Source organism: Python bivittatus, unplaced genomic scaffold, assembly GCF_059951505.1.
Source record: "Python bivittatus isolate LINGU-HERP-01145 unplaced genomic scaffold, Pbiv_v1 ctg000570_np1212, whole genome shotgun sequence".
Taxonomy (NCBI): domain Eukaryota; kingdom Metazoa; phylum Chordata; class Lepidosauria; order Squamata; family Pythonidae; genus Python; species Python bivittatus.
The window spans coordinates 23341805-23360134 of NW_028277097.1; the positions used below are offsets into that span (position 1 = coordinate 23341805).

The 18330-nt window shown below is 42.2% G+C and overlaps 1 protein-coding gene across 6 annotated transcripts in view; it reads left to right on the top strand.

Moving 5' to 3' along the window:
- DNAI1 (dynein axonemal intermediate chain 1) overlaps positions 1 to 18330 on the top strand; it is a 142288-nt gene that overhangs the window by 45093 nt on the left and 78865 nt on the right. For all 6 annotated transcript variants that reach the window (XR_015798269.1, XM_088152802.1, XM_088152803.1 and 3 more), the window contains one exon: positions 11969 to 12219. Coding sequence is in view for 5 of the 6 variants with exons in the window: in XM_088152802.1 (XP_088008928.1) it covers positions 11969 to 12219 (251 nt within the window). In the remaining variant the exon portion in view is untranslated. The remainder of the gene's footprint in view (positions 1 to 11968; positions 12220 to 18330) is intronic.

The following is an 18330-nucleotide window of genomic DNA, read 5'->3' on the forward strand; positions in this document are numbered from 1 at the left end:
GGGTGGGGTGGGGTGCCAAGGGGCAGGGCTAACCCCAAGGGGCTCAGCATTCCCAGGGCAAAATACAGGGGCAGCTTTCAGAGGTCCTGGTGTTGACCGCTCCCCCCCCCCGCATTCCTTTCTGTGCAGCCAGTGGGCAAGGGAGGAATTTCTTCTCTTGGTGGTACTGAGGGTGGGGGTGTTCAGAGGTGCATCCTGCTGAGAAAGCCCCCAAACCAAGCAGATTTGGAAAGTGGATGTTATTCATTTTTTCCTGCTTTTTGTCCCATCATAGCTGAAGGATTAAGTGCTAAGGAAACTCTACCTTGCCACCCAAAACTTCATTAATTTAACTTTATTAATTTAGAAAACTTATATGGCTGCTTATCTTATACAAGATAATCCTAGGTGGCTCACAATAATGTTAAATAAAAACAGGATAAATAAAACAGACCAAACCCCACAGTGACATCAGCCGTGGTACCCCAACATCACATAAACTCTTCATACCCTTACATTGCTGGCCCAAAGCCTGGTGAAGAGTTGGGTCTTCACTGCCCTCCAGAAGGCTAAATGGGTGGGGGCCCTCTAAATTGTTCATAGGCCATAGGAGTGGTTATCTGGCACTTCCGTTTCAAAGTAGGCAACATCATGTTCCCTGTGACATGAGCTGCATGTCTTCCATGCTTCTCCAATCCTGCATTAAGACCCCTCAGTGGGCAACGGAGATGCCTACTTTACATGGTTTAATTTATTTCTGTTATTTTTGGAGAAGTTTCAGAACCTCACACCATTTTCACTTATACAGCTGCTTCAAGCCCTCCTTTGGTTATTTGCTGGGGTAGCTTCAGGTGTCACTGCATGCTCCTTCTTCCAGTCACATCCATGAAGGCTAGAAACTTTTTTTTAAAGTAAGTTGAGAATCCCAGGTTGATAAACACGTTTGCTAGTATTAAAAGACAGAACCTATACATGCTTGGCTGGAATGCTACGCTTGGCTTTAAAAACTGTGACAAAAATCCTTCACCTGGTGGAAATCTGTTCAGGCTTGAGAGAGCCTTTCTGGGTTCACTGAAGAGAGATCACCATAGTTCTGCCGCCATAACTATGAGTCCACGTAGAAGAACAAGGAAGATTCAGCTTCCTTCTGATCTCTTGCAGGGATGGCAGCTACTTTCAATATTCCATAAAACAGTTTAGGGAAATTTAATTCCCCTTGAAAGGAATGACTATTTTTTCTCTGAATACAGAATTTAAAAAAGAGATATTTAGATTGCTGAGTTCCAAAGGAACCTTATCTTAACATTCCTCTTTCAGAGAAGCAGTAAGACATATCCATTATTAAAACCTGCTGCTTGGACTGCTGGCTTTCCAAGCCATCTTACTTATTCTGAGGAGGGGCATCTTAATTTTTCATCTTTTCACTTTTTAAGGAGATAGGTTTTACTGTACTGCAAATGGTGCAGAAACAGAATGCAGCTGATGGCTTCGGTGTAATTTATTTATTTAAAACGTTAGCCGCTTTCCGTTAAAAAAATTGGAAGTAGTTAACAATAGAATTCATTAAAAGGGTCTCAGTTCTCATGTGCCTTCTACAGCAGCTCACCTCTGCTGTATTGGATTGAGAAAGTTTCTTTATGGCTCCTCCAGCAGAATAACTGCCTTTCTTTAAACCTGCCCTAGAACCCTTTCAAGACATTTCTGCCCTGGGATCAGTACAGGATCCTTCTTTTTAGGTACCTTGCTCTCTGCTTGTGTAAGTTTCAGAGATGAAAAATCTCTTCCCTGGTTCCCATTGTTGCTTGAACTGAGAGCCACCATCACTGATTGATTGATTATGTCCCATCAAGTCATTGTTGACTCTTAGCAATCACATGGATAGATTTTTCCCATGACAGTCTGTCCCTAACCTGGTTCTTCAGCTCTTCCAATGATGCCCCCTTCACCCCGATAACTAAGTCCCTCCACCTTGCTGTGGTTGTCCTCTTCTTCTCTTTCCTTCCACCTTCCCCAACATCAGAGCCTTCTCCAGAGAGTGAGATCTTCACATAAGGTGTCCAAAGTAGGATAATTTGAGCCTGCGTCATCACCCTACTTTTTAAAAAAACATTTTGAAACAGTTTCTCATATATGCAGTAGACTGAAGACTCCATTCTCTGGCCAAATAAATTTGGATAAACGGTTTTCTTCATTAGTTTATCCCTCCATTACCTGAATTAGGAGTTTTTAAATATCTCCAATTTGGGGGGGGGGTATTATTGTATCTATCTACCCTTTGAATACTTTTCCCAATGCATATTCCTGCTTACAGACTTATTTTAATCAAGATATATAACCTCCTTCCTTCTTAGACTTGGTGCCTCATTATCAGATCAGCAGCCTACAAAGTGGAGCTCTGGGTGACTAAATAGATGTCCAATAAAACCTTCAGATTGGCCCTCTAATTATCTCATGAGCTAATTTAGACAAGATGAAAAACATGCAAAATTGTGCATCCTTTGGAAATTAAAAACATACTTTGATGTAGATTGGAGCCATGGGAAAGTGATTATCTCTTTCCAGGAGTGCTAATTTCCAACAAAACATTTCCCTCCTGAAAATGTTATTTGCTCTGTGAGTTCAAATGAGTTCCATGTGGTTTTAGCTGAAAAGGATAAGAAGGCATTAGGATATTCCACATCATAATATCTAATTAAGCTTCCTTAGTGTCAGGTCACTGATTCATTTAGACCAGGGGTGTCTGCAGGATGTGGTGAAAAAAAAAAGTAAAAATGGCAGTTGCAAGGATGTGAACGATACCAGAGTGCCACTGTTTCCCCCAAGAGGTACCACGGAATGGTTCTGGGATTTCCTGCTTAGAAATCATGCCTTCTGTTACTGCGTAGGGGTTTCTCTCTCCATGGAAAAAGGAGCCAGATACTCATGGAAAAGAACACCAATATGTCCCACGAGTTGTATAAAATGTGCAGTGTTTGCAGGGCATTCTGCATGGCTGGAGGGTGGGGTTCAGCCCTTCAGCCTCACCCAGAACTGATGTTATAACATGGCGGCCCCATGACTGTCTCCAGGGGCCTAAGTCTGTACTCTGGCAAAATGGCAAGAAACAAAATTAAGAATCACAAGATAAGGCAAACAAGGCCACGGAGTAGAGATTCACACAGCCTCCTACTCAGAGCAGCCCAATGATTGTACTGGTTTGATATGATGGTGCTGCAGCTTTGATACAAATTAATGGACAGTCAACGTGTAACTATCGAAACCATGGGACGTGATGGTAGATAGGGTGGCATCACAATGCTCAGTGATGGATTTGAACTAAGTTGGGTCTATTTTTCCTGAATGTGAAGAAAGAGACCAAACAGTCTTGAGTGTTCTCTCAGTGTAAGCAAAACTGATACAGGGGAGCAATGTGGAGGCCATGCATGGGGGATATTTCATTCCTTGATTAATGGAAGTTCTTCCAAGACATTTCTAAGCTAGCAGGTTGGGAATGCTTTGTTTTCTTTCTTTCTTTCTTTCTTTCTTTCTTTCTTTCTTTCTTTCTTTCTTTCTTTCTTTCTTTCTTTCTTTCAGAGTTAGAGCTCCGTTTTTGCACTTGCATTTGAATCTGGAAATTTGAAGAACGTTTAGATCATCGGTGAGATACGTGCAAGCTTCTTCCTGTTACTGAAGATCCCAGGATTGGCCTCTCTATGCTCGCAGCCTGCTTTACCACAGGCCTCTTCTTCTTTTTATAATTTTTATTAAAGAAGTTTTAAAAAGGAAGATAACGCACAGGCTCCTTCTTCGGAGGGCAGATCTCATCTCTGCCTTTGTATTTTTGCAGGTCCCTATTTCTTATCTTATCTTGTCCTTTCTTAGCATATCTACCTATGACTTCTTGAATTTGGCTGGACGTGTCAATTCATATGTAGGTAGAATGAAGTAAGCAGTTTACCTAGTCACACATTTGTTTGCCTGGGAACACCTGAGAGAGCATGTTCAACATGACTGCAGGCAATATCATAGCAAAACTCTCTGATTCCCAGGAGGTAAAAAGACTGCTTTGCAATCAGCCTACACTGGTATTTAACAGTGATTGCATTTATTTATCTGCCCTTAATCAGAGCTCCAATACTGCCTCTAGCTCAGTAACAGTGGGGAGGAGGGCTGTTCTAGCCCATAATCTTTTCTTTCTTCCATGGCAGTTTAATTATGGATCCATATTTTTACATGCTAAATTGGCATTTCTCAAACCTCCCTTGATATAAGTGAAGTGACAGATGACTAAGGTAGAACAAATTTTGTCTCTATCTTCAAAAAGGAGAGAAAAAGGCTCTGGGAAATAACAGTCCAGCATTCCACATTATATTGATAGGAAACTCTGGAGCAGATCATAAAGAGAGAATTCTGTAAATACTCTGAACCCACCTGTGGTCCCTCCTCAACATAGAAAGAGATATCAAGTGAGGGGTTACAATGTTCAGTCCCAGGTCCTCTATTTTTCAATACTTTTTTTAATGACTTGGAGGAAGAGGTGGAGGGAGTGCTTTTCAGATCAGCAAATGACACAACATTCAAAACTGGGCAGGACAGCTATAACTCTAGAGCAGTATTTCTCAGGCCTCAGCAACTTTAAGAGACTTCAGCTCCCAGAATTCCCCAGCCAGCATGCAGAGTTGCAGTCCACACATCGTAAAGTTGCCAAGGCTGAGAAACACTGCTCTAAATGACTCTTTCCACCTATGAATCTATATATAAAAACACAAAATGTTCATCCCAAAAGTTATGGGAGTCCATTTTTTAACTACCCCCTTTTTCCTTCACCTGAGATTCTCCCTGTTCCTCCTTGTTCTTCATTTTCATAGGATCTTTTCTCTTGATTTTCCTCCTTGCAAGATCTTGGTTCCATTTTTATACATTACAAAAGAGTTGGGGGGGTGGGGAGAGAAAGAAAGGAACAATCAATCTGCTGTACTTTATAATTGACATGATTTGCATATTGTTACCTGTTTTTCTGTCCCTGCACCTTTTTGTCAGCATTTGCCCTCAAAACTTTGGAAGAGCGGAAGAAGTGCAGTTTTAAATATTTCTGAAGCAATCCGTTTCTTTTAAACTTTTTACCATTGAATAAATGACTGAAAAAATTAAGTGACTTTTCACCATGAGAGTTAAATGAAAACTTCTGTTGGGGAGCTTTATATCACTGAGTGCTAACCATCTGAGTCTGATAAGATTTTATATATGTGTCTGTGTATTTGGTAAATGGATTTACAGAATTGTTTTCAGCTCATCCATGTTGCAAAATCAAGTTCCTATACAAAATCATGTAGGACTGTCCCATCTTATGCAATCATGTGAGAAATGTCCATTAATCTAAACAGCATGGGTTCCTACAAATGAGATGATTTCCACAGATCTCCCATCAATCTGAGTGGGAATTGCAAATCACACTGCTGCTTACAAGAATTTGGATCCAAAACCTTTACCACTTGATGGCACTGTTAAATATTTAGTGAGCATCATGCTAGGGGGAAAGAATTCTAAAAATCCTTATTAAAAATAGACATGTTCAACAATTGCTAAATGCTAACCTAATGCCTTTGCCTATCTAATTAAAACAGGGGAGGGAATACAAGCATTATTTCCTTCAAAGCTTTAGTTTAATTCTTACTAGGAAATATGTAATTTTGGAAATTCCCCTGGATGTATTCCCAAAATTCTGCTCATCAGGTTTTTAATATAAGATGTAGATTAGAATGGCCTTGCTACTCACATTTTAAGGAACAACTAGGGAAAGGCAGACATCTCCTTTATCTGCCATTGCTCCGCAGGGGGTGTATCCGTCAAAAAAGTCAAGTTGGTGGTGTGGCTGCAGTCACGCAATCAAAACTTTGCCCTGTGCATAAAATAGGGCAGGCGTTCAAACTCATGATCGTGGCTGCCATCTTGACTTTTTTTTTGAAACGTTCCCCCCACAGATCCTCCCGAATTGCTCCTTTATCAAATTAAAAATGTTGTCTGTGTCACAGCACGCTTTACCAGGTCAAGTAGAAACCTAGTAGACGTAAGCACGTGACACTGTTAAGGTTAACTTTAGTTAATGTTTTTTGTCTTAGTGCGAGGTGTGAACCCCACCCATTTGTTTCATTGTGTATTGTGCAAACCTAGAAGATGGGTTGAATGAATAACCAAATTAAGTGTGTTGTGCCCACACAGCAGTCAAGATGAGGATGGGTTAACTGTTTAGCACTGAATGGAGGCACAGAATGCATGCAGGCGCATATCTGTGCTTGCTGTTCAGCTTTGTCTGATAGCTTTAGCAGCTGGCAGCACCTGGCTGAGAAGCTAATCAGGGTCAGGCTTGGTTAATGTGGAATTTGGTGTCCCGCGGTGCCACATAGCTTGGCCCCACAAAAAGGGACTGAGTGGAGGAGGAGGCTGTCCCTGGCTTCTGACTGTAGCCCCTGCCTTGTGGCTCAGGAGGGGTGGGTGAATCCGCCTCTGCTGCTTGGGAAGAATTGTGGCCTTGCTGGTCGGCTTCCTGGGGGCATCTGACTGGACCCCTGTGGGACGAAAGAGCGTCAGATTCTGCCCTGCCCTCCGATGTCACGAGTCAGCCCCTTTCTAAGTGCCCCAGCTCATCTGACTCTGAGGATTGTTCAGCACACAAGACAGCTCACTGGCCAGGGGTTTCCATGGCACTTCTGCTGGCGCTGGCAGGATCGGTCTGCTTCACCACAGCCCCTTGGCACTGGCAGAGCAGATGTGGGTCTGTGTTTATGTTCCAAGCACTTTCCGCTGCCTTGTCAGCTGCTAGCGTTGATTTTCCAGCCCGTGACTCAGATGAGCCAGCCTTTGAGGAGTCTTTTGTCAGTGTGTGGGAAGAGGGAGGGGAGGGGCTGGCTAGCCTTTTGCCAGTGGCAGAAGTACTGTTGGGTTGCATCACGTGCTCTGGAGCTGGAGAGATTGCCCTCCGCTACCTGAACGCCTGCTTTGCTTCTGACTCCCTGGCTGGCTGAGCTGCGAATCTCTGCTCTCTGCAATCAAGTCCTGCCAGTAACATTTACTGTACGCAGCAAAGATGGCACCATGAGCATCCATGGGGGGCTGGGGGTGGGGTGGGGTGGTCCAAAAAGTCAAGATGATGGCTACAACCATCCAATGGAAGCCCCTCTGATAGCTTTGAACACTTGTCTGTCATCTTGACTTTTCTATATAATTTTATTTAAAAAATGTAAAAAGGAACACAAAAATCAATACAAGCTAATATAACGTAAGAAAAAGAAAAAAAGAAAAATCAAAGAGAAAGCTAAAAGGAAAAGAAAGGAAAAGAAAAGGAAAAGAAAAATAGAAAGGAAAGGAAAGGAAAGGAAAGAGAAAGAAGTAGCTTTTGATCTTCTTTACAGCAGTTATAAGAACAATTATACATTTACCCCTTACTCTATGGTTACAAGAAGACTCTCTTCTTTCTATAATCTCTCCTGTCTAATCATTCAAACCATAAAATCATAAGTTCATTTTTATCTATTTCACGCAAAAAGTCCGTAAGGGGTTTCCAGTCAGCCACAAACGTAGACATTGTCTTTTCCCTGATCAAAGAAGTCAGTTTAGCCATCTTGGCAAGTTCCATCACCTTCACCAAATCTTTTGTGCATACAATAATCTCACTGCATTCGCAAAAACAAAGTTCCGTGACTTTTTCCAACTGTTTGTCCACCAGTCCCAATTTTCCTTTATCATTACGTGTGACTGAGCGGTAAAGTGGTGATAAGGGAGGTCAAAGAACAACAGACTTTTTTTCTTTTCAAGGTTAGGCATGCCTCTGTGTGTGTGTGTGTGTGTGTGTGTGTGTATGTAAGAGAGAGAGGAGCAGTGTAGTAATTTCTTAGGGTTGTATGAACCTCATTCCTTTAATGTTTCTTCAGTTATCTTTCTAATGATCAAAAAAAGTGCTGATCCTCAAGATGCAGGAACTATTTCTTCATGCCTTGGTACTGCTTTCATTTCACAGAAATGTGAAATATAATGGGAGGGGCAGTCCTGAAAATTAAATTTTGCTTGAAAAATCGTTTTCAAAGATGATTTTTGCCACTACCTTCTCTTTGGCTTGTTTACATTGTGAAGCTGTTGGTGGCCTTTTGGATGTATTTATTCCTTTTCAGGATATCCTGTACCTGTTCTTTTGTTTTGATTTCTACATCCTAACATTTGATTGTGCTGTTTATGCAAAAAAATGTTAGAGTTGGGAGATACTGCTGAAAATTCATAGGACAAGATTCGTGGCAGGTGATTGTCTGTCCAACCTCTGTCTGAATATATCCAGGAAAAAAGAGCCACTCTTGGACTTGGTTTGATCGTCAAACCAAGATTGCCATAAGGCATTTCCCCCCTAATATTCAAATGGAATCTCTGTACCTGTAATTTAAATACATTATTCAATGTCCTCTACTCTGGGATGATAGAAAACAGATGTTGAACCTCTCTGGCATCCCTCAAGTATCCTATCTCCTTCAATTGTCCTTTCTCAACAGTAAATATGCCTAGTTCCTTCAATCTTTCTTCAGGACTTAGCTTCTAGTCTCCAAATAACCTTTTTATTTATTTAATTGAATTATATTCCACCTTTCCAGTGGTTTAGGGTGAACATGAATCTGGTTCTCCCAGTACTAGTCCAGTATCTTACACCAGTAAACTATGCTGACTGCCATTTATTGAACTTGCTCTAGTTGTTCTGAATCTTTTTTAAATGTGGTGCCTAGAGCTGAATGTGGTCTGATTAATGCTAAATATAGTGGAATTATAGTTGTTATTCAGGCTTTCATTTGCTTTCATCTCTTTGTGATCTGATGGACATCATTTCCTCAGCACTTTTTTGTCAGTAATTGTTTCTTTAAGTTCTATAAGCTCTTTCTTCTGACTTCAGTGATCATTTCTAGTCAATCTTGTCTTATGTCAATGTCTTTTTCAGTTGGGATGGACAGAAAGAAACCTGAACAGGCTTTCAAGATTGATATCAGCCCTTCAGGGTAGACCAGATCAAGAAACAGGCACAGTAAGGATTCCAGGAATACTATTTATTGTAGTAACGTAGAATAATAAAATCTTGAAAGCTTATCTAAGTTTCTCTCTATCCCATACACTAAACAAGATCAAGTTAGGGTTATCCTGAGTTTCTCATACTTTCCTTTGCCTTAGAATTGGACAAACTCTTCTGCAAGTCTCCCCCTAATGGCTTGATCCTTCCCTCCTATCCCCAAGGTCAACTCTACATTCCTTTACATGCTGCTGACTCATATTCAGCTGGTGGATTCTGCTGGGGTACTGTCTACTTAGCTGCCCCATGGCATCACTACCTGAACTTCTAGATCTTATTTTGGGGCTGGAGTTAGATTCTTTCAAGCTGCTAGTGCTTCAGTCTCCATTTTCTGGGGTGTGGAATCATGACCTCCATAATAAACATGGGCCTTTCCTGGATGATTTCTGGCCCAACACATATAGGGGAATCCATGCTTGATCTAGCCTTTACCTTGGATCAGATGGAGTATGATCTGATATACCTCCACAAGCTTGTGGACCAACTATGATGGTCTTCTAGGGGTCTTATAGATCCAGTTCGAGCCTGGGGATTTTCCCAGCAATACAGCTCATTCTCCCACAAGATTTGTCAACCTTGTGAAGGCCACAAGAACACTGAACAGGATTGCCCCCAAGTGGCCCAATCCTGGGGAACTTGGGGAATACATTGATTTACCAAGACGGAAATGATGTCTAGAGTGAAATTGATGGAAAAAGAAGAATAAATGCAACTAAACAAAGGTATAGCCCCATGTTCAGGCCTACAGTGTGGTGATAAGGATGGCAAAAAGTTAGTATTTTTCCAGGCTTATTGCATAGGCAGATTGTTATTTTTACACAATGCATAATTCAACTTTGGCTTCAAAAATGATTGGACTGATTCATGGCTATTGGCCTTGATGTCAGTAGGACTACTTCTGAAGGCCATTGGCTGGGAGACTTGTGGGCTTCCTTGTGCAGTTGGTTGGCCACTATGAGAACAGACTGCTGGGCTAGATGGACTAGGGACCAATCCAGCAGGACACACCTTATGTTTTTATGTTTAAGATAACCTACACCCTTTTGGGGCGGTTCAAGTTAATTATCTCCTTTTAGGCTGCTACAGCAAGGTTGCTAAACTTTTTGTGAACAAAGTCACTCATATTTGTTTAGAACTAAATGCTAAATTGGCAGGATGAAACAAGATGACTTGGATGGCTTGCAAGATTACCCACAAAATTCTTTTGATATTGTGGATTCCTAAGAAGTGGACGTGGTTCTTTGCAGTGTGAGTGCAGCTCCCCGTGGGCCAGATCTCCATCTATCTATCTGGGATAGAACCTTCTTTTGACAGAGCAGGGCATGTGGCATGGACTTGGAGGGTGAGACATCCCCGTCAAAAAGGAAAAGAGCTTCCTGCATGGTGTGAGCCTGAAGGTGGCAGCATTGTGTGGCAACAGCTGCAAGTAGTGCAAATGGCTATAGAATAAAGTTCTGACTTTGCTCTCAGCCTCATTATCTTAATCAACACCTTGCCTTTTTTACTGAAAACTGGAAACATGCACGTCGGTATAGAAATAATTAGAAATGAGAAGAGAGTGAAGAAAAGCTTGGTTCTAGACACTTTGTTGGGCAGGATGGGGGAGGCCTTGTTTCTTTTATCAGGAAAGATCAACCTGGAGGATGGGAATGTGTGGAGTAACAAGAAGATGCCTGAGCACATTCTGATAGTTGTCTCTCAGTAGGTCTGCTTTCTTCCTCCGAGTATGTTTTGCTTGGGGCCCTGGCACTGTGGAGCTGAAGGAAGTCCCATATTTGGGAGACCAAGGTCACGGGGAAGCTGCACCTCCTGCCTTGTCCAGGAGACAAGGAGCTTGCTTTCCGTCTTTTTGCAAAACAAGACCCTGCCAGTTGCCTTGGGCCTGTAGAGCTGCAAGGCGGCACTGGTCTGCTTGCTGGGCTGATTATGTCTCTTCACTTAAAAGCAGGGAGCCTCTCTGTCCATCTCAGATGACTCTGTGGAAGTGATGAAACCTCAAGACCTGGTGCCTGCATTTATCTCTGCTGATGCTGGTCACAGTTTCCTGGTGTGTTAGTTGCCCCTCATTTAGACACCCCTAATGTGCTCAGGCACAACAAACTAAGATTACTGAGCTTGGCATATTGTTCAAATGCAGCCACTAACTGAGCTGATTTTGTTGTGAGATCACAGTCTGTGTGGGGGTTGACTTCAAAGATGATCACCAAACCAAACTAGTGCAGAATGTGGCCGCTGGACTTTTGCTGGGAGTGTGCTTTGTGGACTACGTGACCCTGGACTCAGACCAACCGCACCAGCTTCTGGTATGTTTTCAGGCACAAATTAGCAAGCTTTTCTTAAAACTGTAACGCCTGAACTAAAAAACCCCCAATTTTAAGGCTGAAGGACTGTTTCCTCCCAAATGAAGCTGCGCACGCTTTACAATTATTGTTGGTGAATCTGTATGAATCCCATTATCTAGGGAAGTTCAAGATGGAGCCCCAGTTACATTATTTTGCTTTGATTGAAATGGGCTGTAAGGATTGTCTTGTTGGATTTATAACACCCAATGTTGTGCCGTGTTAATTTAGGTTTGTTTTCAGTCGTGATCTTCACGCTGCTTGATGGTGTGCATTTCGTGCCTGTGTTTCTGGTTTTGGTGATAAGAATTTTTTAGGCAGACAGTGGAATGTATAAACAAATAGCTAAAATAAACAGACTTCCTTCAAAGCAAAACTTATCTCAGTGGTTCTTAACCCCACTTTCAAAACATTCTACTCAGAGCAGCTTGTCAGACCTGCCATATCAGCAACTGTGGGGTTCACTGCTGCAAGATGTAGGGCAGGGCAATTTTTGCTAGCAGAAATTAGTTCTGACAATGGATGCCCTGGTTGAAATGACTTCCTCTCCCTCCTCCTCCTCCTCCTCCTCCAGATGACTTCATGAAACAGAGTCGTGGAATGCTCCTGCTGTACTCCTTGAAGAACCCCACCTTCCCAGAGTACAACTTCAGCAGTGAGAGTGGCATCATGTGCCTTGATGTCCACGTAGACCACCCCTATCTGATTGTGGTGGGCTTCTATGATGGCAATGTGGCCATCTACAACCTGAAGAAGCCCGCTGCCACTCAGCCAGGCTACAAAAGCAGCGCCATGTCTGGCAAGCACACTGACCCCGTCTGGCAGGTAAGGACTGTTGCTCATCCTTTCTCCCTTCTCCGGCCCCTCTGAGCAGCTCCTAATGTAAAACTGAGCTTATCTGTAGAATCTCAGTTTTAGAATCTGCCTGCCTGTTACATTAAACCTCCGTTCTATGGAGAATACTCCTGGTATCTCTTTCTTCCTCCTCTCACACTTCTGGGTGCTCAGTTTCTCTAAAAATGGTCTTCCCTACATGGTGCAGAAATTATAGCATTGGGGGGAAAGGGGGTCATCCATAACCCCTTCCACTGGAGACGCTGTGTTTCCTCTGACTCCTGGCAAACCTGCCCCAGAGTGACCCAAAGCTGCCAGGGTTTATTTCTGTTTCTGAGGCAGGGTCCAAACAGGCTAAGTTTGGGTTCCAATTCCTCAGCCTAAGAAGGGTATGAGATACCAGAGGCAGAAGTGGAACTCACATATTGTTCATATATCAAAATGACTTATAGTCTGAATATATCTCTGGTTCCTCCTCCTCCTCCTTCTGTGTGCTAACAAGACATCCCTGGCTTGCTGGCCATGCAGTCTTAAAGTTAGAGGGTGACTGTCTTTGGTGCTGCTAGTAGGTTAAAAGCTGCAGGTATCACTTCCTTGAGGAGTGAGTCACTCATGTTCATGGAGAAAGTGGGGCTAATCTGTGCACTGTTTGATGCAAGTGTATGGGAAATCAGTACTGATTTTTTGGAACATCATATATTGAACTGTTCTGAACTGAGTGTACATAACTTAGAAACACAGAAGTGTCCCAGAAAAAGAGAAGTCTTGAATGCAGGAAGGGCAGCAGACGTCTTCTGGGTTCAGATTGGTCGTGTGAACAAGTGGTCTTAGACAGGATTATTAAAATCTGTTTAATTTAAAACATCCTGGTTTTCAGTTTGCAGATGTTCAGGGCAGTTTATCTTTCCATCTTCACCTCAACTACAAAGAGGTACAATTGAAATCCAGTTACTTAGATTCAGTGAAGTCAGTAAATCCCCAAATATATGCAGGAGAAAACAAGAGATTGCATAGCAATCAATGCCAAAAAACAGTAGTAGCATCTGCTTCACAGTGAATTAAAAATCTGGGCAAATAAAATGGATTTAATTTGGCACCTAAAAGTATATCCATGAGCACCTTCCAATTTTAGGATATCCAACCCCTGCAGTTGGTGCCCTTCTGACCTCAAAAGATCCTTCTCATTGAAGTTGCTGTGGAGCTAATGACGATCTCATGTGCAAAGCTTGCACTGGGCTATGCCATCCGTGATTAAAGGCCTTCCCTGGCCCATCCCTCAAGCTTGAACTGGGAACTCAATCACTCTGGGAATATCCCAAGTAGCTCCCAGAGCCTGGATATTCTCAGGGGTACCAATAGAGGTGAATATGTGTAGCTCAGGGTTGAACTGTGGAGTCCTTGGGGTTCTCTGAGCTTGGTTCTTTTCTTGCAAACGTTTCATTACCCGGCTAAGTAACATCTTCAGTTACCTAGCCGGGTAATGAAACGTTTGCAAGAAAAGAACCAAGCTCAGAGAACCCCAAGGACTCCACAATTCTCAGGGGTCTCTGACACTCAAAAGCAAAGTTAATTTGAAGCCTCCTGCTTACTGAGGCTGCAGATGTGTTTCTCTTGGATGTTTGGTTTGCATGATTACTGTTCACAGGTAGACTTAAGCCATCCCCAGGCATAGAAGCTGTCAGGCTTGTAGCGGCTTCCTATCCAGTGCAGGACATGCTGCTGGATTGATTATCTGGAAAGGAAAGCATGGTTTCGTAATGCTATCTTCATAACCCCATGCAGGCTTTGTGTGTAGGGGTGGGGCAGAATTATATAGAGAGAATTTGAGGGAGAGCTCCTGAGAACTCCATCATTCAATCTGATTATGGTGCCAGTCTCTGCCATAGAATACAAGAAACAATAAGAGGAACATGTCTTCTGATCTCTTCCACTGATCTGACTGGAAGCTGCAGATTCAGGTCTTCCAAAACCCCAGGAGACAAAACTCACATTGGTGCAGGCTTTCCTGACCTTCACCTCTGCTTCTTCTGTTATCGCTGTTGAAATTTACACTGTCATATTTTTGGGGCCGGAGCTTTTTCTGTCATTACTCTGAAATATTCCATGGAAATCAGAACTTTGCAGGCAATGGTCCTGGGGAAGATCTGTCTTTGTGGTCACTGAGAGTTGGCACTGATTTGATGGCACTTAATCAATTCCATGAAGTATTTATATATCATTCTTATCGTTTCATAGTGCAGTGTGAATAAATATACTCGTTATCATCTCATCTGTTGTCTCCAGCTGCTTTTTGCTTGCTTTCCCTCTTAGAGGTAGAAATGCTTCTTATTATCACTGGCTTATAGTGATTCTGCTGTTTATTGTTTCTCATCCTTTGAGCCTTGAATTGACTAAATTGGGATGCATTCTAGGCAATGAAATTTACTCCAAAACCCACAAACTAGTTATAAAGACTCAGTCTATACACATACACAATAATATTTGAAAAGATTAAAATGTCAGCAACAGCTGTATGACAGAACAATTTCAAAGAGAGTTTGAGATTAAGGAAAGAAAGTATGGAAAAATATATAGTTCTACCAATCTTCCAAGAACTGTTGGTCTGCCATTAAATAGATAATCACAAGAGTATATTCCAGTCTGTACAGTGCTATGTGCAATGATGGTGGATACCTTGAGAAAGTTTTCTCCCAGGAAGAGACCTGAAAATATGTTTTTAAATATTGTAAATAAGTGTAAACAATATTATTAAATTGCATTGAAATGAGAAGGGGTGGTCTTCAAATAAGAAGCAATGTAATATATAAAAACATTCAATAAATAAAATTGATACTAGAAATTTTGTCCAATAATGGGTGATTCCTGGGTGATCACCTTGAGCTTCTTTCTGCTCCCAGCCATCAACCCCATCATGTGCAAGAGGTAGAGGCCTCTCTTTGACTCTTTGGGCTCCTCTTTGCATTGGATTAAGAGATTCTTGACTTTTATCAGCTTTGTTGCTTGTGGACAAGAAAACTAATTTGCATAAGGGGTTTTGTCCTGAGGTCTGTCACTTTGGAGATCCTCTTTTGGGTTTCAGGTGATATCTTCTCCATCTTCTTCAGTGCTGAGGCACCATCAGAGCACCCTCTTCCTTCCTTCCTTCCTTCCTTCCTTCCTTCCTTCCTTCCTTCCTTCCTTCCTTCCTTCCTTCCTTCCTTCCTTCCTTCCTTCCTTCCTTCCTTCCTTCCCTCCCTCCCTCCCTCCCTCCCTCCCATCTTTCAAACTTTTTGGGAGCTCCTTTGTTGATAATCTAATTTTTAACAGATTTTCAACAGATCCTTCTGCAGCAGATTTTGAAGTCTGGGAAGTTTTTCCACCTAGCCCTCTACCATCTCTTCCTTCCTGCTCTGGGGCCTCAATCAGAAAGACATCACTTGCGATTTGCAGAGAATGCCAAGGACTGAACATGGTGCCTCCTCCTGCAGAGGAAGTTCTCTATCACAACTATGATCTCTTCCAGTATCACTTTATCTGCATTCCTTGGGTGGCTTACAAATATTCATGTGCAATAAAAATCCTTAAACTCCTTAGACTGTAAAAGCAAATCTCTGTTCATGGCAAGATTAACAGAGGCTTCTGAATATTTTTGGCCTTTTTATGGGAGAAGAAATCACTGACTGAATGTGGCAAATACAGTATGGTGTTCTATTGAAAATAGTCATAGTCACTCCATCCCATTGTGCTTTGTACTTTTGCCACAAAGTGAGCCTCCTTCATTTCTCCAAGCACTGTGTCTGAGAACACCCTGCTGCTTATCTACAGCTTTTTCTTTTCTTCCGATAAGGAGCAAACCTGAAGCATTTGCATTTAAAAAGAAGCTTTGATAGCTTTGAAAACCCCCCAACACTGGCTGGATCTTAGTTTTCTTTTTAATATGATCTGAAGTTATTTATCCTGGCATTGGGCCATATTGGGCCATATTCGCAGCCTTGAGTTTTACTTACTTCACAAAAGGAAGCTACTGAAGTCTGTTCTCTTGCCATGAATGAAGTAGCCACAGGGTGGTTACACTTGAAAGAAGGCACCTCGAGACAGATGGAAGGAAGAGTCAGTTGGAAAGCACAAAGATGTGTCAGAAGGGCAATGACTGAGCTTCTTGGTGGCCCCCAGTGCATCCCAGGCTGGATGCTGAACTTTGGAAAAGAAGCCCCAAGATCTGGAAGCATTGTGCCGGTCAAGGAATGCTTTGGCTGCTGAATCCAACTCAGGGAGTTTGCTTGAGTTTTGAGACAAAAGGGTCTTGCAAAGGCCAGGAGAGATAACACAGAACCAACTGATAGCCGTTCAAACTACTCAGTAACATAGTTCATATCATACAAATATTGCAGCTGCCTGTAATTACTTGGACGGCCAGAACCCACAGCCTTGGTAGATGTAATTCTGAGCAGAGGAAAGCAGGTGGGAGCAAATGTGTGGATACTAATCCTTCCTCCCTTTTGCACAAGAGATTTGCTGCCCAGAACAAGAAGAGAAGACCCTTAAAGGAAGGAGCAAGTACAAGGGGAGTGAGGGTTGGATTTGTGCCATCGAGTTAGTGTCAGCTCCTAGTGACCACAGAGATAGGCTTTCTCCAAGACAATCTGTCCCTAACCTGGTCCTTCAGGTCTTCCATTAGTGCGCCAATCGCTGCTGAGATATTCTTTCTATTCTGCTTCTTCAAAGTTCAGCTTTCACTTCCCTCAGCCTCACTAGGTAGACCAGACCAGGAAATCAACTCTACAAGACTAGAATTACTTTGAGATTGGCTATTATTATTGTTGTTGTTGTTGTTGTTTGCTGCCTTCAAGTCATTGCTGACTCCTGGTGACTGCCTGGACTAGTCCCAGCAGTTTGCTTAGCAAAATTCCAGAAGTGTCTTGCCACTGCCTCCTTCCTAGGGCTAAGAGAAAGTGACTGGCCCAAGGTCACCCAGCTGGCTTCATGCTCAAGGCAGGACTAGAATTCATGGTCTTCCAGCCCAGTGTCTTAACCACTACACCAAACTGGATCTCTACTCTACTCTACTCTACTCTACTCTAATGATAATAATCTTATCTGTATCTCTGTATCTCTGTATCTGTATCTCTCCCCCCCTCACACACACACTTTCTTATACTCCAGTGAATCAGGGAGGTGTCTGCATGAGCTGCTTCCAAATTTTATCTCCTTTCTCAGGACTTAAAAATGTTTCAGCCTCCTTTGCCTAGGTAACAGTTCTTGCATATTTCTGTCAAGGTCATCTTACTTACTCTCCAGCTTCCATGGAGGGTTACGGGACTGCTTCCCTCAAGATACGTTCCACATGTAGGTTGAATAAATTAGGGGAGAGGATACAGCCTTGTCTTACTCCTTTGCCTACCTGGAGCTATTGTGTTTTGTCACTTTCTGTCCATACTGTGGCTTCTTGATTTGTATATAGGTTTTGCATGAGAACAATGAGATGTTCTAGGATTCCTGTTTTTCTAAGGACATTCCACAGCTGACATGATCAGTACAATTGAACACCTTTCTATAATCAGAAATCCAGTCTCCAATCACAAGCAACACATCTTGCTTGTATGTTATATCAATTTCAGATTGAACCTGATCATAAAATTCTGCACTAGTGGTTGGAGCATAGACTTGGATAATCATCATTGTGTGGTTCCCATACCTGTAACATTCCACAAATTACGCAAAACCTGGTTTTTCTCCCAGGCTTTGGGCTAAGGTAGTTGTGTAGCTCCTTCTAGTTAGTTCAGTTTTGTCTAATTTAAGATTGGGTGTTCGTTTTTCTGGTTGGCTGTGTTCTTTTTATATGTACTGTATTTCTTTCCTTTTTTAAATTTATAGATCTCCCAGAGTCATCAGAGTTGGGCATCTTCAAAATTTGAAAAATAAATAAATAAATAAATAAAGAAATAAAGAAATAAATAAAGAAATAAAGTTAAAGGGTTGTTGGCAAAGTCTAATATTATTTTGTCATTGTTATTTGTTATTGTAACCAAGTACTTTCTTGCTTTACTCCTCCTGTGAAAACAGCACCATTTCTTCTTTGTTTTTCATGTGCTGAGTAGTAAACAGTGTGATTTTTCTAAGTAA